Genomic DNA, 26,517 nt, shown 5'->3' on the forward strand with positions numbered 1-26,517 from the left:
GGACGTCACGGCCCCTTAGCAACGTCTTCCGACTCTCTCCTGTCATTACCGCCACTCCTCGCACGACTCTCGCTCTGCGATGCTCACTGGCCCAGGCGAATTTGATTCCAAAGGAGTGGCTTGCCTTTGAGGAGCACGTGGAGAATTTTAGAAGACGAGTGAAACCACGTCGCATGTCAGGTGTGATCCTTGAGATGGAATTAAGGGCTGTCCAGGAAGAGGCGCCACCTTGCTGCGTCAGCGCGCACGAGGTGGCTCGCTCTGCCTCTTCCAAGCCTCCTGTCTTTTCATTTTCCGTTTCCCCCGACGGTTGATTCGAAATTAAGTCCCCCGGCGCGGCGGGGAGACCGCGCGTCGCTGCGGCTGCCTGACGCAACCCGACCCAGTTACTGCTGCCGCGCAGCCTTCACTCCCCCTTGTTCTCGTCGGAATCCCCTCAATTCGACCCCCTCCTCCCCCTCCCCCTTTTACGCTGCAGCGCCCGGAATGCCTTCCGTATTGCTTCATAGAGGACCGGGGCTTTTGAACGCAGCCCCCAGGAAGGAGGCGGTGCCAGCGGTACGGTACCACCGCAGTGGCGCGCCCCGCCCGGCTCCGCCGCTCGGGGTTAATTTCGCTTGTGTTTGTTGAAATTTGGTGCGCGCGGTCATTGCGACAAGAACATGCCCGGCATGGTGGCGCAGTGCCGCTGAGCGAGGCTGCCCTCCCTCTCAACCCACACTGACAAAAAAAAACAAAAACGGCAACTGCGAAAATTTTTCTACTAGTCCGCTTTTTTTTCTGTGCGTGCGTTTGCGGGGCGCGTGCCGCGGCGTAAAAAAGAGGTCCGGGACGCACTTTGAAGAGGCTCGGTGCGTTATCACCGCTTTTTTGCACCTCCCGCGCGAACCGTGCACCGCGGAACGTAAACTCATGCCACGATTTTTTCTACTTCCGCGTAGAAAAGGGGGGGGGAAGGCGGAAAAAAGAGGCAGACGACCACATCCCATCGCGGCCCATGGTATAGCTCGGCCGATAAACTAAAGCTTGCTTATGCGAACACGCAGCCCGAGGCTGACTGGGCCTGCAGCGAGCTGGCAGCACCGTGGCAGTGGCCTGGACCGAGAAGCGTTGCTTCGAGGAGGACGGATCCAGCATTCCTCATGGTGCACGACCGTTCCCAACAATATCTTGAAAACGAACAATTATGCAAAATTGCGTGAGTAAATAGTCAGATGATGGCGTTTCTATTCACTGGAGTGTAGGTGAACTGGCAGCAGCAAGCAGTTACGATGATCGCCGGAGGCGGCTCTCCTGATAGTTTGGTCGCTGCGTGCGTGCCATCTCCATCCAAGGGCCCTACGTTGCACACGTGACGTGCATCGGGCCGTGTGCTTTGTGTGTGTGTGCGTGTGTGTGTGTGTCATCCAGATGAATATGGGTCGACGTTTGCCGGTCCCAGATAGGCGCCCCTCGCAGCGAGCTCGCAAGCAGGCGGATGGGCGCGCAGGTGCTGTTTGGTGACCGCTTTGCAATTTAGGAGCGCGCTGCCGCCGCTCGGCGCTCGCTCCGCTGCAGGCGTGTGATCTAGGCGTCTCTCTCGCTCGCCTTGTTCCCTTTGACCCATGCACTCTGGCGTTTGCTTTTGTTTATTTTTCTCTCTTCGCTGCTCCCGGCCCTTTGTGTATCCGTGCCTAGCCTAGCCGCCCCCCGCGGCGCGCTGAGTCAGGCCGGCGCAGCCCAGCGATCCATCTACTTGTCTCCCAAAAACGCTCCCGTGCAGTCGTATCCTTACTGAATGTTTTTGCAATTTTTGGATTTTTGAAGCCTATGTCATTTCTGGTGTTACATTCACAGTGTAATGGTTGTCATTACCACCATATATATCATCTCCAGAAATGAGTGTCCATGGTTGGCGGGATTAAAGATTTATCTGTGTAGCCTAACTACAGTATGAAGCAGGGAAGACGAAAAATTAGGCGAGACCATAAGTAGGGCCAGCGTACCCCTCCCTGCACTGATTACGGCCCCCTCTCCCCCTTCCTCTTTTTCTCCCAATCAGGAATCGCTGTGATATGGTTTGTAATTAAAGCGCGTCTAATGGTGCGGAAGCCGAGCGCGCTTCTTCCCCGTGTTTGCGGCCATTCGGGCCATTCGGGCCGATCAGCTGACTGAGCCTGGCTCAGCTGCAGGGGTGCGCGTTGCCGCCCGTCCGTCCAGAACCCCGAGCAGCAGGCCAACAATAACGCCCCATTACCTGTAAAAACAAAAACAAAACACGTTTCTAACCAGCGAGCTGTGCTTGACCTGCCCCTCTGAGTTCGTTATCGCGCCCACAGCAAAGTGAAAGTCAACGGCTGTATGTTTGGATGCGCAATGGAGGAAGGGGAAAGGAAGGAAGGGAGCGGAGGCAAGCAGTGGGTAAGTGAAGAATATACGAAGTGGGCTGGAGTGACGCGGGGGGACCTGGAATCGCGTCATGAATAAGGTAACTCAATTCCGTTTGTCTGAGCGCACTCACCCCACACAGTGTCTGCCCACAGTGGCAAACACACTTACACACTTACACACGCGCGCACACACACACACACACACACACACCAACTAGCTCAGCCACACACTACACCTTGTTCGCTGCTGATATCCACGCCCAACTCCTCGCGGCGATTTGACCCAGTCCTGCCCCGGGCAGTCTGGTCTGGGGCATCCGTGGTCAGTCGCCAACAACTTCGGGTCGGAATAAGGAAGAAGACCCCGCGGCTGCTCCCCACTCCGAATAATTGTGGGCGTGCGTTCACCGCGGCGTCCTTGAGGGCGTCCTTGAGGGGGGCCGCGCTGCGTCGCGCGCGGAGGCAGATTGCTCATGCATTGCCAATGTATTCCGGGGAGCGCAACCGGGTCACTCGGTCCCGAACGCATCTCGGGCTTATCCCGAGTCGTACGCCGTACCGGCGGCACCGGCGGCGGCGGCAGCGCGAGGCTCAGGTCGCCACAATAATATTCAATTCAAATCGCGGCGCGCAGTGAAATATAATTGCTCGGCAAACCTCGGCGGCGCCGCTCCGCGCGGCAAATTCAAATCCAATGCCGCGGTGCTAGTAGTTAATCCTGGGCAAACTTGCCGCCTCCCCGCCACTCAGTCGGCACTGCCAAACAGACGAAGCGACAAAAGGTGTTCACTGTGAACGATACAATTGTTTTGCCCAGGGAGACGAATATAAAAACGATCTTTCCTAAATTCATGACTTTGCTGAAGTTCGCCGTTTCACAGACCGTCCTGACCAGAATTAGGTGTTTTAAAAGACGTTGGGTAGAAGCAAGGTTAAGGTACCAAAGTTAATGGTTTTATTAAGTTTCCCGCCACTCTGCCGCCCGGGACGAAGACGGCATGTCGCTGGCCCTCAATGCACCGCCTTCTCTCGTAAAACAGAGAAACCCGCCGCCCTCTCGTCCCTCATTTTCACCCCGTTGCCTTTCCAGCGCCACTCCCCCGGGCCCCCGGACGGCCCAGTCGCGGCCCTCAAGCACCGCCTCCTCAAAACAAGAAACCCGCCGCCCCCCTCGTCCCCCCCAATTTTTCACGCCCGGCCTTTCCAGAGGCATTTTTTTCGCCCCACCACGTTTTCTCTGCCATTTGCCGCGGCCCCCGGGGCTAGCAATAAAAACCCCCCGGCTAACCTTTTTTTTCGGGGAACCTTCCACTTTTTCACGTGGGAAATTTGTTGGCGTGCTTTTCCCCGCCAATTTCGTTTTCTCGGGCCCGATTAATTTTGGGCCGGGGGAAACGCCCGCTAGTTATCACCGGCCGGGCCGCCCTTTTTTTTTGACCTTCCTTTTTTTTCCCCCATTTACCGCTTGAGTCTTTACGCCAATGAGAGGGGTACGCCTGGCCCTTTTAATTTTTTTGGGGGCCTTTTCGGATTGGAAATTGCTTTTCATCATCCGGCGGGGCTGCCGCTTTTTTTTTCTCCCTTCTTCCTTTTCTTTTCTTTACTTTGTTAAAGGGAATACTCACTTTTCTATATTTTTTTTTGTGATTCCGTTTTTTTTTCTATTTGTAATGCTTGATTATCTTTAAATTTGTTTTCCCTTTGACTGCCCGGTGGAAGCCTTTGTCCGCACGGGGACGGGGCTCCGAGTCCCCGCCCAGGTGAGGTTGGGACTCTCGCCGCCTTCTGGGAACGCCATGCGTTCCCCGGGGCCGGGCCGGGGCCTGACGGCGTGCCTGTCTGACTGCGGCGGCCGGCCCGGCCCGGCGCGCTGCGCTGCTCCGTCTCAATACATCACCGGCCGCGTCATTGCAGTCGGACTTATTTATAGGTGGACGTGCGTCTGGCCTCGGGCCTGGGTCTCGACTGCCGCTGGCCTGGCTCCGGCCCGGCTCCGGCCTTGCTCTGCTGCTGGCAGCGCACCAGGAGCTGGAAGTGGACCCAAAGTGCGATACGTCAAAACAGCGCCGGGTGAATGATTTCTCCGAAGAATGTGCTTGACGTCATTGATTTCCCAATTTTCTGCGTTGGAGCCTTCCAGCTCGCTCCTGCTCTCTTATGAGACCTGGGTGGATTGTATTTTCATACCTCTGGACGACTTAGGTCCTCACACGTAAGTTCAACCGTGAGAACGAGGAAGACGTCATGAGCGGAGTGTCTTAAAATGCCCGCCGGCTCGGCTGGAGAAAGATATTCGAGAATATTTGGACGCGGGGCGCGCTCGGCCGTGGCGCTCGGATCAAGTGGATGCCGACCGTGCCGGCAGGGATTTGCCACCCGTGCGACAAAGGCTGGCCCATTGTTGTTTCAGCTTTTTGTCGCCGGACCGGGCGGGGGAGGGGACCGGGGAGAGGACGGCCGGGTGGAGTCCACCCGCTCGTTCGCTTCCTCCCGAACAATGACCTGTCCCACTCTCCCTCACACACCCTCCCCTCCACACTACCTCTCACACACTCTCTCAGTCTTTCGCACCCCTTCTCTGCCTTTCTCTCCCTCTTTCGGTGTGCCTTTCTTGTTGGTATTTCCATGGGTTGAGACTCAAGGAGGCTGCGACGTGCACCTGCCCGCCGCGCGCGCTCAGCCCTTTCACACTGCTTTCAAATTTGCACGAAAAATGTGGGATGCAGCAATCACATTAAGGTGGAGAAATGATCTGGTTGTTTCTACTCTGCGTGCTGTCACGTTGTAACTCTAGGAGAGGCTACGCCAGCGTTGGAGGTCTGTCGGACACACCCGTCTGCAGTGCTGTGCTGCTTGCTGCCTATCCTCGACTCGGCGGGCGCTTCATCTGCTTAGCAGAGTCGAGCCGAACCGCTGCACACACAAAGCCTTAAGCGCGCGCTCTCTCTCTCTCGCTCTCGTGCGCGCTGAGCCCGTAATTCGCGGTACGTAAGTGCGTCGTGCGGTGGAATTAGCAGTGCGCCATAAATCGGACGCCATTATAATCGTTCCCTTCCGCGCGCCGCCCTGGCGATCATTGTTGTTTTTCAGTGTCCAAGGACCCTAGTTGTTGTTTGTTTCACTGTTGTTTGTGGAATTTTCTGGGCCGCGTTTGCGCTGCGCTGTTTGGCCTCGTGTGCAGCGCCGCACACAACGGGTGGTTGAGAATGCGGCATTCAAAAATGATTGCATCCATTTACTCTATCGGCATTCGATGCAACTCAATAGACCACAACGGCAAGCGGTCCCGACAGTCTATTACACTGCTAGAAGCAACATCAATGGAAAGCAAGCAGTTTGAGACACAAGTTATTTTTTGAAACAGCCGAAATCCTTGCCCCTGGACATATATTCACGCGAGCCGGCATGCCGACTCCGAACAGTGCCTCCATGGCGTGAGTGGCTCAATCCCCGCTAGCGCGCTATAGCGGGGCCGCCGACGCGCTTCCAGCGCACTGCGAACGCGCTACACTGGCGGTCGCGAAAACGGCGCGCTGCCCTTTCGTTATATTTTGGCGCCGCTGTAAGCCGCAGAGTCCACAACCAACCACAGCCCATTTCCTGTCGGAGCCTCTGCCCGCGCTGCCCGCTCCGGCCGCTCCGGCCATTGTGGTGGCCCACCGTTAGCCCGGCTGGCCAGCTAGCCTCGCGCAGCCTCGCGCAGCCGAGCAGCCAAGCCCGCGAAATGGAGCGGCGGTTGGCTCTGGCGGGGGAGGGGGAGGGGTCAGAGCCCCCCCTTCCCGACCGTTTTAGAAAAGCCGTGCTGTGACGTTTGCCCGGCGCGTGGGAGTGTGCTCTCTGCGCGGCATAAATTTCGACGGACTATTATTAATGTTTTGACCGGACTGGTGCGCGGTGGGGCGGCCCGGCGCAGTGGGTGTCGGTCCTCTGGAGCCCTCTGCGCGCCCGACTAGCCATGCTAGCCATCCCCCAGCAGCTGCCCATCCTCCGCCTTGTCAGACTCGGCACTACACTGTTCCGGCAGGCCGCCCGACTCGGCCCCGAGGCGCTCGGGGTCACTGACCGCGGTCCAACCGAGTTAGCTTGCCGGGCCTGAAGTTGTTACCGGCTGCCCCCGATGGAATCGCCCAGGGGTTTATTCCTTGACCGAAAATAAAAGGAATCACTGCACGACGGAACTTTAATTATCCGAGGGACTTCCCCGGCAAGGGCACCCTGCGGTGTGCGGTCAGTACCTCGGAGCCGCGCCATCCCTACCCGGCAGGCTCAGGCCGCAGCCACCAAGCCGCAGCAAAGGCTGATGACGAGGAAGTTGCCGAGCCGACTTGCCGCCCAGTCGGTTACTCACCGCAGAGTATTTGGTTGTGGCACCCGCCGCCGTACCGCCATACCGCCGTACCCGGCTTAGCGCTAGTGGTAGCTCAGCCATGCGGCAACTACGCGTCAGCGGGAGGGCTCAAACTCCCAGCGCATAGCGAGGCACGCATGCCGCCGACGCATCTCCAATGGATTCCGCGGGATTACATTTAAGCTCGCTGGCCTTTAAAAAAAGTCGCGTTGTATGAATTAGGACTCTAATGGATTTATTTTTTAAGGGAAACGCAGAGAGTCCGCATTGTGTTTGCCCAAACTCCTTTAAAAATTCCAGAAAGATCCACTGCCCGACGTTCGAGCCCAGTGGTGTGTTGGGTGCGCCCAGGGTTGGCACCCGGTGCGCGCAACGGCGGGCTTTTTGTCGTCTGCAGCGCCCTGATTTGCGTGATTCGGTAATGAGACGGGGAAGTCCCCCTCATTGCTTTCATCAGCTGGGATTGGCCGGTGATTACGACTTCCCTTATAGGTGCTGCAGCGCACTAGCGCAGCGGGCGCGTTGCGTTGAGCGGGCCGCCCTCGGCAGCCCTCCACCCTCGAGAGAGCGCGCGCTAGGACACTGCAGGAAGAAGACCCTGTTTTCGAAAGTCTGCGGAGCGCCTTCGCGCCAGCACACTGCAGGAAAAAGACCCTGTTTTCGAAAGTCTGCGGAGCGCCTTAGCGATAGCACACTGCAGGAAAGAAGACCCTGTTTTCGAAATTCTGCGGAGCGCCCTTCCGGGGCACCGTGACCCACTTCCCGCTGTCCCGAAAGCCAAGGTGTTCGCGGCCGCCATCTCGATGAGACACAGACAGACGCCTCCAAGTGCTCATGAGCCAGACTGCAGCTGCTCAAGCGTTGCCGCTAGACTAGACAGGCTCGCCTGCCGAGCGGGATAAACCGGGTTTCAAATGCGCGGCGCGCGTTGCCACCGCCGCCTGTAGCGGCTTAGCACCGCCATTCGTCACATGTACTCGCATAGCAGCGCGCAGCCCCCCCCCCCTTCTTTGTGATTTCTGGGTCCTTCGGCAGGGGACTGGGAAAGGCGGTTCGCTGGTAGAAGGCTGGAAATCATAGTCATAATAATCGTGCTTTTCGATGTCTAGATTGTTTCCATCTGACTGTCCCCTCCAACTCCATTCCCCCCTCCAAAACGTGTGTGGGAGAGATGGGGGGTCAATACACACATACAAACGCACTTACCTATCCGAAGTCAACACCCACTCACACCCACTCAGGCAAACGTCCCCCCCCACACACACACACACACCTGCACTCCTACATGAGTACACACGGACACACGCAAGCACGAATGCACGCACACGCACGCGCGGGGCCCAGCAAACAAGGGGCCAGGTCATGCGGAAAAACGAGCTTCGGCGTTCTTGGCCGGGGTGGCGGCGCAGTGGGCGGCCTGCCACTGGCACCGGACACGCTGAGGCAGCGATTCCGGCCAAACCGTAAGCCGATTCTGCGAGGCGTCGTCCGCTGGCGTCGTCCGCTGGTGGATCCAGTCCATCGCCGTCACACACTTGGCCGCTAGGCAGAGCGTCCACCGGTTATCGCGAGAGCATGAAGCACCAGGGTCCGCGCGAGCAGCGCAAGGTCACCGATCCGGCCGGCGGGGTGAGACCAGGCGAGACTCACGCGGGCGCCGAGGCGCAAAACTTTAAAAGCGGCGCGCGAGAGATTGCCCAGCGATGAACGCGCATTGAGTGATTTAGGTCCGCCCTTTTCTTCATTTAATATTTCGCGTCGGCGATGAAAATTGTCTCGTGCCGTTAACCTTGGCATGAAAGTTGGCGCCCCGGGATGAAAAAAGGAAAGGGGGGGGGATAGCGCTGCTACCAGTGCGACGTGTATATGGGGGAGACAGGGGGCGGGGGAGCAGCGCTGGGAGAACTACCATCCCCAAGCAATTTTTGGGGGCTAGATTTGATCTGCGCGAAAAAATGTGGCCGTGTATGGAGCTGCCTGGAGGAAGGAAGCGAGTCCACAGAGGAAAGCGGGAAGAGGCGAGCAGGGAGAGAGAGAGTGAGGGAGGGGAGATGAGGAGGTCAAAAGGCGAGGCCCTTATTGTGGGCCGCGTCATCGAGGGCGCCAAGTTGGCCGGGATGGAACGGCCTGACCAAGAAGCGGCTTCGGGATGGGGGGGGGGGGAATCTGCCTGGCCTCCATGACGCCGTGCCACGCCAGGACGCGACTGCCCTCGGCGCCTCGGCCGCACTGCCGCTGCGCTTCTAATATAGTTGCATTTTCACGGTTATGAGACGCGCATTATAACGAGGGCGCTCCGTCGCAGCGCTGCCGACCTAATCTCGGCGCCCCCTCCCCTCCGTCTTCGTCTTCCGGGACGCGCGGACGGCGCGGCACGCTTTCGAATGCGACTCCGCCGCGCCGAGAGTGCGCGGCACTGCCCGGCACTGTCCGCGACCCTCACGTCCGAAGCAGGACCGGGCGGGGCGCCTCGGGCAAGTTGAAGCAAAGCGAATCAGGATGCACTTGGGGACCTGAGGACTTAAAATTGGATCGGCGGCGGTCGCCGTGCCACGGCCGCGGGTGGCCAGTCCGTCGGGGGGCGGCATGCCACGGCACTGCTACGAGGCGCGGGCTCGCATACCAACACCGCCGAGTTGTTTGCAGGGGGTCGTCGTCGCCTCTGAGTACCTGGCCTCGTTACTCGGCAGGCTCGTCAACGCGGCATGGCGACGGTGCGCGCCTCGCCGCCGGGGACTTCAGCCACATCCCTTCCATCCACTAAAAGCCAGGCCGTACCTTTATTTGTCACGCTGTAACTGCGCCACTGCCGCCACCGCGCCTCGCCAGGCCGCCGGGACGTCAGGCCGGGACGCCAGGACGCCGAGAGCGATGGGGGCGTGTTTGCACCCCCTACCTTGCCACTCCACTGTGAGGCTGGCGACTCGCACACGCACGCCTCGACAGCTTGGAATCAGACCCTGCCTTGCTTTCTCGCTCGCTCCGTCGTCGGGGCGTTCTGTTGCACTTGGCTCATGGATGTTGAGCACCTCGCGTTGCAACACCACAAGACATTCAGAAAATGAGGGACGAACCTAGTATTTTCTCCGGTAAAAGAAGAAATATTACATGAATTCTGAAACATTTTCTGACACGTGCCCAAAAAACTTGGTGGGAACGCAAACTTTTCTTTGTGAGGTTCGCACAAAGATCTTTGTTGGAGTGCCCGAACCGCGAACAACAATTGCCGTTCTGGTCCCTGCCTCTTGGGCCTGCCGCATCCCCCACCCCTCCCTCTGCGTCCGTGCCGGCCCTCCTCGGCCCTTGCGAGGGACGGGACAGGTTGCACGCGTTTGTCTTGAGCCAGTGACGCAGCCTCATTCTGTCCACCTGCTGGCTTACCTGGCCCGGAGGACGCTGGCGGCGGTGGTGGTGGCGGTGTGCATGTGTGTGTCGTCGGCATGGAGTGCGCCGCCCACGCTCGATGCGACTACTCATGTGGGGCGTACGTGCGAGCCCCGCCCGCCTCCAAGGACCCCGTCTTGCATTACAGTGGCACGGCGGCCTATCTGGCATCAGAGCGTGCGTGCATGCCAAGGTGACTCTGTCAAGGAACATGGAGCGAGCTGTCTGGCTTCTTGTCTAGATTCGAACTGCTTAAAGTTGACGCAAAGTGAACTGGTTGACTGACCGCGGTTTTTTTTTTTCGCAGGATCCACGATGCCGTGCGTCCTGCAGCCAGGACAAGGCGTCCTGCTGCCGGCGCTCAGGCTGCTGCTCATCGCCGCGCTGCCGACGCTGCTGCACGCCACCACCGTCGACAAAGGTAAGTCCCCGTGACGCCGCGTTGTCGCGAACCCAGCCAATGATCGAAAACTAGATAAACCGAGCGCGTCAGGCCCATACGGCTCGGGGGACATTATTTTCATCGCGGTCTCCAATTTGGGCGCGGTGTGCTGTGAAGCCAGCAGACTGATTCCGAGGGTCGCTATCGTCGCTCTGTCTCTCTCGCACCTATACGGGACGCGCCGTGGAGTGTGCGAGAGGGACAGAGCGACGAAAACGACTCTCGGAATGAGTCTGCAGAGCCAGGTGCGCAGCGGGGTCACCTTCACACAACGACGCACACCACCACAGGGCACTGGGCTCGCGGCCAGCACGGCCAACACGGCCAGCGAGGCCGCACCACCGTCGTGCCCATTTCGCTCCGTCAGTGTAAATCACATTTCCGCCGCTCCATTTTCTTTTTCATTTATTTTCGCTAATTATATAATTTAGTTTCACGTGACCTATTTCGCATATGTGAGAGTCGCGGAGAGAATTCTCGAAACAATTTTTCTTTTTCATGGGGTAATTTTTACAACCAGGGAAATTAATATAGTTTTGAGAAGGTGAAGGGTAACAGATGAGGCGCCAAGAGGATAGCTAAGAAGATCGCTAAGATGACCTTGTGATGCCCTTCGGACGGTCTGCGACCGGTCTGCGACCGAACTGTGACGCTCTTGGGAAGTCTTGTAATGCCTTTCGGACACTGGCAGGCCCTTTCGTTCCATTGGCCTGAACAGCACGGCGGTGTGCGATTGTTTCGTTACTTTTCCGTTACAGCCGCGGGGCACTGCGGGGAGGATCAGTGGCTCCCTGAGCAGCTGTATAAAGAGGGCTGCGGTTCACGGCTCCGGCTTGGCGCCGTTGGCGCGGTGTGGCGCTCGCTCGCTCCGCCGCCGCTCCGCGCTGGCCTCGCCGCGCTGGCCTCGCCGCGCTGGCCGGACCGGCCGGCCACTGTTGTTGCATCATTGCACACCCTCTTGGAGCCGTTTTCGGTCGGAGCCGAGCCGGCTTTCACTGTGCCGGGCCTGCCAGGTGCAGCCGGAGGGCCGCACGGGGGGCATAACCATACGTTGACCTTCTGCGGTCGGCAGCCAATCGAGCGATGCTTCCGCTCGGCGAGTTTCAAGTACAGTCAGTGCACGAAAGGGCCGGCAAACAGAAACGAACCGCAGACGAAAACGGCGGGGCTTTTAGTGTAAGTCGGGTCGTTTTATGCAGGCGAATACCTGCAAAACGGTGAGAGATAGAGGGGGAGGGGAAGAGTTTGCATTCCTTTCATCTGGCAGTGGCGCAGTCGCCACCTGGAGCTTTCCGAGGAAGGTCAGGTCTAGCGCCCGTCAATGTGTTTGCTGTCATTGCGTTCTTTCTTTGCCCGTGCAAATATTGGCGCCGCCGTCGGTGCGACAAGGACAAAAAGCTTTCACTCACACGCGTCCCAGTTTACCTCGACAAATAATGTTCGAGTATGAGGAACTGCGCAGTGAGTGTGGTGCGAGCCTGTTGGGGATGCTATTGCGTCCAGCAGCGAGGCTGATTTCACGCCATCTCTCTGGCGGGGCGCTCCATAGGGCATTTCGTGTGTGTGTGTGTGTGTGTGTGTGTGCGAGAGAGAGAGAGAGAGAGAGAGAGAGAGAGGAGAGAGAGAGAGAGAGAGAGAGAGAGAGAGAGAGATAGACAGAGAGAGAGCTGTTCGGAAGCAGCCTGCAGTTGGCCTGTCACGCCACGAAGAGGAGGTGTTGGGCGGCAATAACTTGAACGGGCTGGAGTGGGCGGTGGGCAGGGGCTGGTGGATGGACTGCTTTGATCTAGAGCCGCGTGCATACCGGCTGCCTGGCCCGGCCCGGCCCGACAGTGGCGCGGAAATTGGCGAAGCGGCGGGCGCGGACATTGGACGGCCAGCAGATGGGCTCGGGGCGGGGGAGGCCGCCGATGACGGCGTGGCGGTCGCGATGGACGCCCGCTTGACGGCCACCAGCGCGCCAGCGGAACGACGCCGCGTCGACGGCGGCCTTGGCGCGCAGATTGACGGCGCGGTGTGTTGGCGGCGGTCGGCGCGGGGGGCGGGGCGGGGCGGGGCGGGGCAGCTTTTCAGGGCGAAAGGCAGGGCCGCTGGATCAAAGGCATTTTGACGAGCATTCCAGGGCCGCGTCCGCCTGGTTCGCCCCTCGCCTCCGCTCCAGCAAGCAGTGCCCCAGCAGTGCCCTAGCAGTGCCCCAGCAGCCGGTGGCTCCAGCAGTGCGTCTGGAATGCCCTGCCGACCTGGCTGCCGCTGCCCGTCCTCGCTCCATTCCGGGGGCGTGTACGGCACGGCGCGGTATTCGCGCGCCAACTACGGAACCCCGTCCCGGTGCCTCCCGGCAGTGAGCAGGGGTACTGCTGACCCGCCACGCCGCCACGCCGCCGGCAGCGCGCGGGTACTCTTCGCAATTTGTCTTGTCCCGGTGCGCCGAGCGGCGCCGAGGGTGGGGCTGACGGCGGACCCGGCTACAATGAGGACTAATGCTGGTTTTGAAGGGGCGTGGCGGGGCGTGGCGGGGTGGGCCGGGCGGAGGTGCTGCGCGCGGGCGGCGGCCACTTCCGGCCCCCCGCATGAATTTTGTACATCGGACAGAGACAGACAATCAGTCGTGCCAAGCGGGCAGTTCGCCAGTAGCGGTGCCAAGCTCGCCCCCACCTCCCTCAACTCTGTCTGTCTCCTTAGAGATTCCGGGCGCATTTTGGTTAGCCCCAAGGGCCAGGCCTGCTTGTGCCAAGGGGAGTGGCTGGCCCGCCACGCCGCAGCGCACCGCCTCCCCGACGAGACACATTCCGAGACGTTTCTTCTCTTTCGGTCCTGCGTCTGGAATCGTCGGGAATGCTGGCGGTTTCGGTGGGAGAGGGTGGCCCTCGAAAGGCTGGAAGTCCGGCAGGGTGTCCATGATAATTTCTTGGAATGACGTCACCGGGGTGATCTGGCCCGACACGATGTCATCAGCGCCAGCCGGGCCTGGTCGGGCCGGCCCTGGTTCCGGTCTTGATCCCGGCCGAGGAGGTTCGACCCAAGTTGGAGAGATAACGGAATCCGGCCGGCTTGTGCGCGACCCTCGAGAAAGCCAGCCTGGCCGCCCCACGCCTTCGCCTTCCAGAGGGCTGCTATCAGCCCCGCATCCGTGACGGTCCGGCGGCATTAGAACCGAAAACGCCAAAGATTTGTTGTTCCTCCAACAACCCAATTATTCTTTTGTCCGCTGCTTCTGTCTGTCGCCTTCGGTTCGCCCCCGCGTCGTCGTCGAGTCGATTCAAAACTGAGAGTGAGCAGTGAGACAGGACCTCTCTCCTCGCTCCCCGGCGCGTCCGACGAGTGCGAGAGAGACAGTGGCGAGGCACCCCTAATGGAGGAGGGGGCGGGGTCCGACCAGATGGAGCAGGGAATGGGATTGGAACGCGAAAGGAAGCCACTGCCTCATCAGATTCCCATCGGGTAGTAATCGGTGCGATTGAGTATTCCACGGAACTCCCTCCCTCTCTCTCCCTCCCCCAGCCATATTACGCCTCCCACGGGGGCCGGCGCGCGTTTGTTCCAGAATAGCAAGGGGCGGCAGCCTATGCTTCCAGCGGGAAGGAGGTCGACCCGGCGCCGCGTCCACCGCCTTGCCTTCCTGACTGGGTCTCGGTCGCGGCGCGACCGTGGAGACGGAAATACCGGCAGAGCTGCAGTCAGGCGAGGCGAAGACGCGAACGAGACTGAGCAATTATTTGGATGAAGCTCCTCTGGACATTTATGTCCGTCGCGCCGGTGGCCTTGCCAGCCGTGAGGTTCAATTCCACTGCTAATGTGTGTGCCCAGCGCACTCTCTCGTTAAGTCTAGCTGGCCGGGATATTATGCTAAAACGAGTATAATTCCTTGTAAAATATTAATTTGGACAGAGTTTTTTGCGCGGCTCGGTACGTGAAAAACGACCCAGACTTTGAAAGTCCTCGGGGCCCATACATGAGGGTCGGCCCGAGCCCGGCTGCCACCAATCTCACATCCCACCGAGTGCGGAGTCTAGACGGCGAGGCCATGACTTGTCTCATTCATCTAAAATGTCAATAATTCATTTTCCTGACGGCTCGTCCCACTCTTTGTCCTGTCCCGAGCCGAACGTCCCGACGTCTTCCCCTCCTCTCGCGTGGCGTGCTCGACCTTTTTTATCTCCCAAGGTTCCGTTTTCGGTCTCTTCCTCGCTTGACGCGACCCGGTTTCAGGTTAGCATCCTGGAAGAAACATTCAGCAGTTTGACACCGACGAGTTGTAGAATCAACACGTGCCCAATGTTCTCCTTTTCTTCTGCATATTCTTTTGGATCCTGGTGCGTGTTGTGATGAAGTTGTACGAAGAAACTTTCAATGGTGAGGAAGTCAAACCCAGTTCCGTCCAGCCACAGATTTCGCTTACCGTCTTGTGCCGGAGAGGGCCGGCAGCAATGGACGGCGAAGCGACGGGGACATTCGTCCAAATAAGGCCGGTTGTTTTACCGCGTCTATTGGAAGTAGGGTCGCAGGCCGGAGTGCCTGGAGAACCGTGGCAGCACGCCCGCTAGCGAGCTCGCAACCAGTACCCGTTGTATGTCTACGTCGCGGGAAGAGGAATGGTTGAATTTTATATCGGCCTTAAAATAGGAAAACAAAGCCCTTCGAGTCCCTTTTCCCGCGCTTCCCTGGTTGTGACCCTCTTTTTTCCGTGGTGGCGCGGGGTGGGGCAAGGCGAGGCGGGAGGGGGGGGGGGGTCGCGGCGGCAGCGTCACATGGCAGAGTTGTGTGGAATGACTACTCCCGCTTCGCAAACAAGCGCCACTCTGTTCGGTGCTAGGGCTGTTTTGGCAGCAGGGGGGAAGAGGGGGGGACCCTCTTTTATCCGTCCCAGCGGAAGCGCGCGGTGGTGTGTGTGTGCCTGCATCAGGAAATATGCTCTGCCCCCTTTTTTGTTCGACCGAAGAAGGAGGAAAATAGTGAGAACGAGACGCGAAGCGCGGGGCAAATGTGGCAGTGGTATCATTTTGCTACAAAATGTTGCATCAGGTCTACGACGGTATTACCATGGTACCGTACGTAGTGTCCGCATAAAAATATTTTAAGGGATTTCTTTCTATCCCTCCCTCCAAGACCTGGTGGTGACCCTGACCGCCCTCACCCACCGCCAATCTTTGCCCCCAAATCTTTGCCCCACGCACTGGCCTGCGCTCCTCCGACCCTACCTAGGGGGTTCCCCCTCCCCCTAGTACCCCTGCCGCGCCGTGGACCCGTGGACTCAACCCCCGGGGCGGGTCCGCTGAGACGTGAGGCGCCTTTTGCAGCCCAGAGACCTCAGCGCCGCAGGTGCCCCTCTGAAGCTCCCCACAAACCACCTCCCCAACACACAGACACACACACAGACACACACACACACGTGAACAGGACGCTCTGAGCACGCACCTGTGTGACGGTAATGCAGTGTCCCACGATGGCCCACGCACACCCTTCCTAGGTGTGTGTGAGTGTGCGTGTGTACATGTAGGTGTGCGCAGGAAACAATTTTCGCCCCCCGGCGCTGGGAGAGGTCCGCCAGGTAGCACATGCCGCTACCGGCCTCATAATATGTTGATGTGAATGGTCCTCCCAAGGCCCTTTCACGGGTTCCAGTGTGTCGCCGGGAGTGCGCACCGATTCGATGTGACGGCCCCACTCTCGTCCTTGACACTGCCTTTCGCCGTCCAGGGACGGCCCCCCAGGCCAAAAATTAATTAAAACTCAAATCATTTTCGCCTTTTGCGTTAAACATATATTCGTGCTCGACGTCTTTTGCTAATCTGTCTGGCGTTTGGCTGCGGTGTGCTGGCATGGGCCGTGATTGCCTGCTCACACCCACACACTCACACACGCACACATACACACACGTTCTCGTCGACAAATCGTAAACGGATGACGTGCTGCTGATGAACGGCCGAGGTCACTGGGCATTCCGTTGATTTGCGGCCACGTGTGGAACTCTCTCTCTCTCTCTCTCTCTCTCTCTCTCTCTCTCTCTCCACTCACCCAGTCACATATTCACACGCACGCGGGCCTATTAACCCAATTACGTGCCCATCACGAGACGCTTTGAAATCTGAAATTTTCCTTTCCTTATTGATTTCACAAGGTGAAGGGCGGGAAGTGGCGTGCCTGGCTGTTATCGTGGAGGGGGGGAGGGGAGAGAAAGGGTGGTCGATTTTTTGTACACCTCTGAAAGAGAATGGAGGCCCCGTGATTTTTCAGCGGGTGAGAAATTCTTTCCGTGCGAGGCTCACCTCTTGTCTGGCTCGTATCGCCGTCCGATTTTAGAATAACCCTGACCCGGCCTTCATGGGGGCGCCTAGCGCGCACAGCGGCCGAGCGCCGAGGTCAGGGCTGGCTGCGCTTTTTGTTTCGGGGCAGTGCAGCTCCCTGCCGCCAGGCTGCGCTGCTGCGCTGTGCTGCGCTGTGCTGCGCTGGCGCCGTGCCAGGCAACTTGATGCACGGGCCGCCCCCATGCCGCCCCCGTGCCGCCCCCGTGCCGCCCCCGTGCCGCCCCCGCGCCGCCCCGCCGACGAGTCAATCACAGCGCTTCCGGAGCAACGCCTTGTGTGAGGCTAGCTCGCAGTGCATTCCGGCACTGAGGAACAAGCTCCGTCCCATTGCAACACACACTCAACAAGCGCATTGGATACGCACAGGCACATTTTTGGAACGCCTCCGCACCTTGATGCTCGTGCCTGCCTTTGCTAGTGATCGGGGAATGCGCGATGTCGGTGCGGCGTTGTGGCTGTGGCGCCGCTTTCCCTGGCTCTGCCTCTGAGTCCTTGGTCCTGTTGCGGCCCCTGTACAAGGGCATCCGCCCCCTCCCCCGTTGCGCTTTGCGCGGCTCTGGATTCGAATCACACCGAGTTTCGGCTGCCGGCCCAGGCCCGGCCCAGGCCCAGCCGAGGCCCAGCCGAGCCAAGCTGGGAAGTTGGCCAACTTTGAGTTGTACGCGCGGGGAGGTTAGTCTGTGGCCGGGTTAGTCTGGGGGGTGAAGGGCACCGCGAGGCTGAGGCCCGGCCGGGGCTGCTTGACGTAAACGTCCTCCAGGATTGCGCGGTGCGGCACTGCCTCGGGCCCGCCTATACCTCCACCGCGAACGCAGTTCGACAGGCCGAGTCGGTAGTTTATCTTTCGAGGTGAGACTGTCGTTGTGGCTGGGCGAGACTCGAGCCTCATTTACTTAAGGTGGAGTCAAAGCTCATTCAAAATCGAAAATTTTCAAAAACGGTGGCACGTTTTCCGGAATTTTCATCCGGAGTGTAAAATTTGTCATTCACGGCGTACGGGACGACACTACCGGCGAAGAAAATAAAAGAACACGTGGCCGTCTCATTTTTCCGTTGCTAAGCGCGGCGGCGGTAGTAAAGAGGGAGGATTTGTGGCCCATTTCGGCAATGGATTGATAAAACTGGGCAACACCGTCGGGCTCTAAAGGGATTGTGGTGTCTTGCACCTGGCATCCAGGTCACGAACATCCCACCGGGGAAAAGGGGAGGGGCAGTTGCAAGCCCTTGGGCCCTGTGTGTACTGCCGGGAGAGAGACAGAGAGAGAGAGGGGGAGGGGGAAAGCTTGTTGAAATTTCATGAAGGCAGGCGAGGCGATCAGATATGGCGGGTGGACCTCGCCTTGGCGGCGCGGCGGCGCGGTGCGGCCGGGACGCGAATTGCCGGCAATCCACTCGCCGTCCTTCAGGCTCCTTCGGGCCATTCGGAGAAGTGCTGAGCGGAAAGACACCCGGGCATCTGTGATTCCCCCACCCCCTCCGCCGCTTTTTCTTCCCGTTTCGCTCTCGTGGCGCTTGTGTGTGTGTGTGTATTTGTGTGTGTGTGTGAGAGAGAGAGAGAGCTTCAGGTACGGTGCGACATCGTAACGCGGCTCCCCACGCAGCCTATTGAATCGCTCTGCGGTGTGTGTGTCTGTGTGTGCGTTGTTTTCTAGTGGCAGTGGTCAGTCGCGTCGTCGACGTGGTGTATTGATTTCCCGTATGAATGATTCTGCTCCGTTTCATCCCCGCCCCCCACGCCTCCGGAGTTTCTGTGGCGCCGTGCGCACTAGCGCCTCGCGAGTGCGCGGCAACAACTATTTTGGCGGCTGCGGTTTGCGAGGCCTGCCGAGCAGCCCCGCCGCCATGCCGCCTCACTGCTCACACGTGTGAGTGGTGTAAACGGGCCTTCCGAGCGGTTGGCCAAATGCAAAGGGTGTTGGCGCGGCAGGGCACGGCACGGCACGGCACGGCGCGGCGTGGCGCGGCACACACGCAGTATCCGTTCGCTGCGTCCAGGAGCAAGCGAGCTGCTGTCTTTCGCGTCCTCACTCGGCTGGAATGTCAGTTCAAGCGTGAGCGGATGCGCGGAATAGTGTGAGCCTCCAGGGACGACTGGAGGTCAAAGATTTGCAGAGCGTCTGCTCGAAAATAAAAGGGCACTCACATACTCGGATGAAAAAGACCATGGAGGACAAGACTGAAATGCCTTCCGGAAATGGAAAAAAAGTTTAAATTATTCCGGTCTTGGAAGTTGGTGACCCCGCTCTGACTCCTTCTCCCGTTCCTTGGACTCTCACCCCTAGTTCCCAGGACGCGTGGTCTAGGACGAGCACCACGGAGCGCTAGGCCAGCCCCCCCCCTCCCGGCAACATACGCACGGACAATAAAGAGCTGATTAGTTTCCAGGCGATGGCCCTCTTTGCAGGTGCCACTGCGGCCAACCCACCCCGCCACGCCCCGCCCCGCCAAGACGCCTGCCGCACCTCGTGCCACCGGGCTGGACCTCACTGCGACGCAGTCAACAAATTTGCAGCCCCCCCCCCCCCCCAGCTATTTGTTATACCCCCTCCCCCTCCCCTCCGGCCACTACCCTCTAATCTCCCCCCCCCCCCTGTGCCCCCTCATCGAGCAGGCCATGCCAACAACTCATTAACCATGACCCTGGTCGTCTACCCCTCCCCCTTGCCCCCCACCCTCCGCCTGCCCCCCACTATCCCCCCTGCTGGAGGAGGCAAATTAGCATATATGAAGTGGAATAAGCGTTTGGGTGGGGGATAAATAGTAGCCCAGGGTGTGCGTGTGTGTTTCAATGCGCCACTGTGCTAGTTGTGTGTGAAAGAGTAGTACCATTTGGTGAGCACACATTGCCGTTCGCTATACTCTTGCAGTTTTCCCAAAGTGTTTTCCAACATAATATGCCAAAAATATATTACTCCTTTATTTTTCATAGGAAATTTTGTGCGTACCGAAGTGATACTGGCTTTACTGGCGGCAAAGAGGGGCATGCGCTTCAAAACAGCCACAATGGCTGAAAATTAGGTCACGCAGGTCGCGGCTGGGATCCTGAAACGTCCTGGAACGTCCTGGAAGGTAAGGAAGGTCAAGAGTAAGCTGCGCAGGAAAACGCCCGCCTCGAGCGGCCGGCCGGGAGCAACTTCGGGCGGGCTTTGGAGGGAGCGCACAAAAGGTCGGCCGGTGGTGGTGCGGGGCGGGGCGGGGCGGGGCGGGGCGCGGCGCAGTGAGCAAGGCGGGTACGTGGGAGCGGCTCCTGCTGTGCGTTGTCGAGGCTCATGAGTGTTCATGAATTGGTCATGGCAGGGGACAGGGACAGCACTACCGCGCTGCCGAGCGCGCTGCCTTGCCCGCAACGACCTCAACCCTTGCCGGTGGCCGCGCCGTGCCGTGCCGCGCCGTGCCGCGCCGTGCCGCGCCGCGCCGTGCCGTGCCGCGCCGTGCCGTGCCGCGCCGCGCCGTGCCGCGCCGTGCCGTGCCGTGCCGCGCCGTGCCGTGCCGCGCCGTGCCGTGCCGCGCCGTGCCGTGCCGCGCCGTGCCGTGCCGCGCCGCGCCGTGCCGCGCCGTGCCGTGCCGCGCCGTGCCGTGCCGCGCCGTGCCGCGCCGTGCCGCGCCGCGCTACCTCTCTGCAGCCGCAGTGTTGTCTCGGCGGCTTTTCGCATTGCAAAGGGACTGGCTGGCGCGCTGCCTGCGATCAAGGGACGGGCCTTTTACCGAAAACAGGAAAAACAACGCCTGGGCGGCAGCGCCTTTGGAGCCCGGCGTGATAATTTTTACTCCCCGGTTTAACGAGAATGCTCGCGGCCGCTCGGAAAGTTGCTGTAAATCCGCGGAGTGCTCCGACAACGGCCCCGCGAAAGGCGGCCCGCTAGTGGGGAAACGTGTTCACGAGAACAGAATTCACCCCGCAGGCGCTGTTCGCTCCCTTTTCGAAACGCTGCTTCGATTTCCGACGGCCTTTTTTTTTTTTTTTTTAAGATTGGAAGTAACAGAAAAGTACGAGGCAACGCAGACGGGTTGTTGCTGCCCAAAGCGGGGCAGGTCTAGGACCTACACGTCGGGTGCTTGGGCCCCAAACACGCGGAATATTGTTTCCTGTGAAAGAACAAAAGCTTTGCACACGGCAGCGCGGCATGCTGCAGCGGCACCGCTGTTTCCATAACGCTATGGTTACTACTTTCGCTGCTGCTGCTGCTGTGGATGTGACTGCCGGACCGGAGTAGTTCCGAGCCATTCAGTCAAAGCACAGGAAGGGGGAGGAGGGGGGATTAGAAGCCATTCACAGCGGCGCCAACGCGTTTGTAGCAACAGCTGCATATGCCGTTTGGTTAAGAGGCCCACGTAAATTGCTGAAACTCTTTCCCCGAGTCCTCCCCCACCCCTCCCCACTGTGGAGGGCCTGGCGGCGGTTGGAAAGCTCTGCAGCGGCACCGATTCTTGCCGTTCTTGGCAAACTCGCCGCCACGAATCCTTGACAAAGGCCTCTAAATTATGCAGTAATGGATGGCTTTGTGAGGGTAGCTGGCCCTGTCGCTCGCGCAGGTGTGTGCGTGCGTTAGAGAGAGAGAGAGATGGCAAATGCGGTCGTGTGTGTGCGTGCGAGAGCCACCAATCAGTCCAACGGGACTGTTTAATCCAGTCGGATTTTTATTGAGTCAGTCAAGTGCCCGCGTTTGCGGCGATGGCCAAGGACGCGAAATTCAGATATCAGCTTGACATTTTTGCGTTGGCTCCCAGCGGCTCTGGGAAGTACCCAGCCCTCGTCGCTGTTTCCAATTTTCTTATTCCTTGCTCCAGTTTCGCCCGCTGTCCCACCGACCCCACTAACTTCGCCTCACTTATTCTGCTCTTCCGCTTTTCCTGCTCTTCCTACCCCAAAAGGGGCAAAAAAAGGGGGCAAACTGTCCCAACTACAGTGGATGGGGTCCCTCCGAACAGGTGGTTCGGAGCTTCTGATTTCAATGCGCGGCCTACGGCCGGTCCAATTTATATCTCCGATTCCACGATAGCAATCTCGCGCCCATTGGCGAGAGTGTTGTGCAAACTGCCGAGCCGGCTGACCAAGTGATGGATTGAGAGCGAGGGATGGGGGAAAGGAGGGGACGGAAAGAGAGGGGGAGAGAGGGCCTTCTCCTGGTCCTCCAGGGGACCGACCCTCTTGACCGGGCCATTCACCGCCACTGTTGATGCAGAGCAGGGGAGAGATTAGACGAACGGACGGACGGACGGGCGGACTGCAGAGTCCCCTGTACTACTCTATCTGGGCGAGTGGTCGAGCGCCTGCGGACGGGTGGATAGGCAAAGCGCTTGGCGTGTGTGTGTGGCGGGCTGGCCTATCCTGCCGTCGTAAGGCGCCAACTGCTGGAACTGGTTGGGTGCGTTTTTCAAAACCAAGAACTTCTTCAAAGAAATATGCGATAACGAAAAGAAAAAGTATTTTAAAGTTTCGAAGAATTTGTAGAGAAATTCACTTTCGAGTTGTCAAGAGTAGGCGATGGTGGGAAAGCAAGCTGTTTCCCATCCATTCCGGAGCGTCACCGCGTTGCCGCGCCCGAGCCGCGGATTTCGGAGGCGGGATTACCAGGCCAATAATGCGTCGATTGTGAAGTTGCCAGAATGGAAGAAGGAATGACAAGTTGAACTGGTCGCCGATAGAGCGAGGATTTGGGGCTGTGCTAATGGACCACCCAGAGCTCCCACCCCCAGGCTCAGTCGGTTTGCCGCCGCGGCAACACGAGATTCAGTGTCGTATTTCGGTCTTAGGTTTTTCGGAAAAAAGTAATTCAGAAAATGGATCAATATGACTTTCAAACGCGACCCCTTCACTTTTCCTGCTGTGATGGCCAAACAATGGCCGCTCTGCCTTGCGTCTTGCCGCCAGGCGCGGCGCTGTCTGCGTAATCCAATTGCTCGTTTCAGCCGCCGGCCGGCCGACCGGCCCCTGCAACAATGTGGCGGTGCCCTTGCCGCTTGTTTGAGTACGACTTGGTGGAGGCCGGGGCGAGGGCGAGGCCAGCCGGGGCGGGGCCAGGGCCATCCCGCGGTCGCTACGTTGCTGGCGCGGCACGCCTCGTGCGAGTGAGAGAGACAGAGTGTCGTTGCCACATGGCGGTGCTCGCTTCCATCATCGGCGGGGTGCTCCGCTTATCTCCCGGCCCCGCGCCGTGGCCCGCTATCGCCACCACGCCTTCGGCGCGCACGCCGTGCACGCCGCCCCCGAGACAAACCCATCACGCGCAAAACGACGCGAGCCCTGGGATGAGTCCCAGATAAGGCGAAGCCTGGCGAAGCCGCCGTTCGAGGAGCCGAGCGTGGGGCGCTACGCGGCGGTCACCGCGGTGGTTCGGATCCCCGCGGGAAGCTTTAACGCTGTCCTTACGCGCTCATACTTTTGCTGGTCGGCCTGGGTTGGTGCTCAGGGTCTGTTCAGCGCCCAGGGTCTGTTCAGCGCCCAGGGTCGGTTCAGCGCCCAAGGTCGGTTCAGCGCCCAAGGTCGGTTTGGTGCCCTCTCGACGGCGACCTGGAGCGACAGCGGGCTGGGTCCCCCTCCTCCCTGCGCCCCTGCCTCTCGGAGCGACTAATTCGCAGTGAGCGTGCCCCCCGCTGTCTCGGTGCAGCCCTTTGTCGCCCCCTCTGCATCTTACCTGCCCCCTCCCAGCGCCCTTGCCTGGCCCTGGCCCTTGCCTGGAACTGCTTTTGCCTTTGGCGCGTTACCCCACTTTCACGGCAGCTGCGTAAACAGACAAGCAAGTTTGCACGTCCGTAATGAGGCGTCGCTGGTTGATACTGGTGGCTGGGAGGGGGAGGGGAGAGGGGGGACGCTACCGGAGGTGATCGAGGCAAACGTGTGCGGCAGGGGGGACCTTTTCGGAGAAGCGGGGTCGCACGGCGTTGTCTGTACGCTCCCTTCCCCCTTCAACCCCCCCCCCCCCCCCCCCCCCCCGCTCCCTCCACGCCCGCGTCTCGCGCGATCACCTTCATTGGCTCCACGTCGTCCTTTGTTTCTCGGCGCCCTTTTGCGTCGAAATTCAAATCTCGGCGTGCAATCTCATTGGCTGGCGGGGCTGGCAGCCCTGGCGGGTCCGCGCGTCCGGAGGGGACTTTGTTTGTGTTTCGCCGTTGGCTGCCAATCATTAGCGGGATGAGGATCGGGGCGCGTGGTGCACTGCCAAAGTCAGAGATGGTGTCGCGACCGAAAATCCGCAATCGATTGAATTAAATTTCGTGAAATTTATTGCGGTTTTCTTTTAACCAGAGAACGTGAATAGCTTGCGTCTTCGGTACGGTATGCGAGACTCATGCAGCTCCGCGCTCGGTGGTGGAGTTTCCGGAAAGCATGGACAGCCTGCACCTTCTCACTGCAGGGCTATTTCTCAGAAAAACACAGCCCAGGGCGCCACGGCGCGCGTGAGCGGAGGTGCAGGGGGGTGGGTCGTGCTTTGCGGCGGGGGTGGGGGGGATAAATGCCGCGGTGCGATACACGTGGGCCGCGGAGAATGGCAATGTGGTCACGTCGCTTACATACATTATTGAAGGGTGGAGCAGCGGTGGGGCTGCGTCCGAATCGAGCTCGCGCTCGCGGTTTCGTCGTTCCGTCTCTCTCGCACTCACGGGGCGTCCCGTAAGGCGTGCGAGAGAGAGAGAGAGAGCGGCCAGAGTGGTGCCCCAATGCATCGCGCGCTCTGCATCGAGTTTATAGAGGCGGTGCACCGGAAGTGGAGCGCCGCTGTTCTTATCGGGCCGCGATAAGCCTCGTCTTCGTTGTCTGATTTCGCTCTGTGTGTGTGTGTGTGTGTGTGTGTGTGTGTTGCAAGGGGCTGGGGCAACAGAAGTAGTGTACGTGGAGTAGTGCGGCGTCCGCCGCGGGATGCGCCCTCCTTGTCTGACAACCGCCGTAAAAGTTGGTACATTTACGAGCGTCTTAGCCTACTGCTGCGGCACTGGCGCGGGGTGGGGCGTCCCTGCTGCTGCACTGTGGAGCGGCAATGGTGCGCTGGGCCAATTCCAGGGATTCCGGGCGCCAAGTCGATAGATAGCTGAAGGGCGGCCGGCCGAGGGACGGAGGCCCAGCCAGGCCAGCCAGGCCCAGCGCCCTGCCAAGTGTGGCCAAGTGCCGACGGCATCACCCACCCGGCGCGGCGGATTGAAACTTATGCAGCGCCCCACTGTGTTACTCACAGTGTCGTGGGCCGTGGGGGCGTGGGGCGCGCTAGGCGTGGAAGCACCGCAAGTGGCGTGGCGCACGTCGATGCCCAGCGTCGCTAGCCTGCGCATCGTAGCGATCAGATGGCTTCTCTGTTAAAAAGAAGGCTTTTTCATCATCATCGAAAAGGTGCTTGGTTCGGGGGACTTTCGAGTCGACACTGTAGCTCGCGTCAGGAGAGAGACATATCCGTCTCCACTGCTCGCCGGGCCCAGCCGTCAGGACAGAGTACCCATGGTGCCAGCTTGGCAGCTCGGTGTCCGAACGGGAAGGAATGGCCCGGAATGGAACCCGGTCGCGGCGAATGGTGCGTGTTCTCCATCAAGCATGGCGTGGCAGCCAGCAAGCCAGCCCACCCCAGCCCCACCCAGCCTCGCGACGAAAAGGGCCCAACATGTGTCGCCGAGCCGGGCCGGCCGGGCTGGGCCGCGCCATGCGGAGTGGCTCAAGTGATGGCATACTATTTCTCGCAGGGCCGCCACCCGCCCGGGCCCTTACATCACCCTATTCCTGTATTTATGAGCGCGAGTAAAAAGGGCCGGGGCCTTTACAGGGCCGGCTGCCCTTCCTCCCCAAATCTGGACCGGCTTGCCGTTGCTGGCGGGGACCGCGTTCAACGTCCGAAAGCAGCTCGGCCCACACTAGGCGTCCCCAGCAAAACAGCCTGGGATTTGTTTTCGTCTTAGTGGCAGCCCGGTTCGAATCCCACCCCTCCGTCGGGTTTTTGTCAGGAGGACGGGACGGCCTCACTCTGACACAATCTCCGCGGTGCTCACCACGCCCGTCCACCTTGAGTCATACATAATGTATGGGAGAAAAAAGGCGGTGAAAGCGCGCAGGTTGCAGGTGGACGAGGCTGGCTCTACGCTTTCTTTTCCAGCCGTAAGGCAAGGGCCGTGAAAGACGCCTAATTCGCCCACTGTCATATTATGTAGACGAGAAAATTACTGCTCAGAGCTGAAAACAGCTCCGTTTTCACGCAAACCTCGGATATTGGTGCCTGAACGTGACGTTCCTGAACGACAGACGAAAATGCCGATTCTTTTCAAACCGAATGAATTCTGTCGTGCGTGGGCGGCCCCTTCAACTCTGCAGTCAGAGTTGTTTTGACTGGAACGCGCGTATCCTTCAAGGACTTCCTGATGAAAAGGAAGATAAAAAAAGCCCAATCGGTCTGACTGTGAATGAAAAACAGCACGAGGCTGTTGACGTTCCACGCTTGACGAACCGCTGTGAAACCAAGCCCTGCCGGCGGAAACCCCATCAGGTGAAAAATGGCGCGACGCATTGAAATTTTGAGCGCGGTGCTACGCAGAGCGCGCGTTCTCTCTCGCCCACTCTGCGGTCGACCAACTAACGGGCGCGTAATTGGCGGTGCTTTCCAATCGATGTGTTTTGGTGAGTCATTCGCTCCATGCACCGGAAGCAGAGAGGGGGAACACGGGGAGTCAAGAACCATCTATTTTTTCATCAGC

The 26,517-nt window shown here is 59.4% G+C and overlaps 1 protein-coding gene across 4 annotated transcripts in view; it reads left to right on the forward strand.

Annotated features, from left to right (window-relative positions):
- The window catches only part of LOC117642785 (hemicentin-1), a 205,769-nt gene that overhangs the window by 90,681 nt on the left and 88,571 nt on the right, over positions 1–26,517 (forward strand). For all 4 annotated transcript variants that reach the window (XM_034381325.1, XM_034381326.1, XM_034381324.1 and 1 more), the window contains one exon: positions 10,409–10,522. In XM_034381325.1, the coding sequence (XP_034237216.1) occupies positions 10,417–10,522 (106 nt within the window). In that variant the 5' untranslated portion in view covers positions 10,409–10,416. The remainder of the gene's footprint in view (positions 1–10,408; positions 10,523–26,517) is intronic.

This window comes from Thrips palmi, unplaced genomic scaffold (assembly GCF_012932325.1).
Source record: "Thrips palmi isolate BJ-2018 unplaced genomic scaffold, TpBJ-2018v1 HiC_scaffold_16, whole genome shotgun sequence".
NCBI lineage: Eukaryota > Metazoa > Arthropoda > Insecta > Thysanoptera > Thripidae > Thrips > Thrips palmi.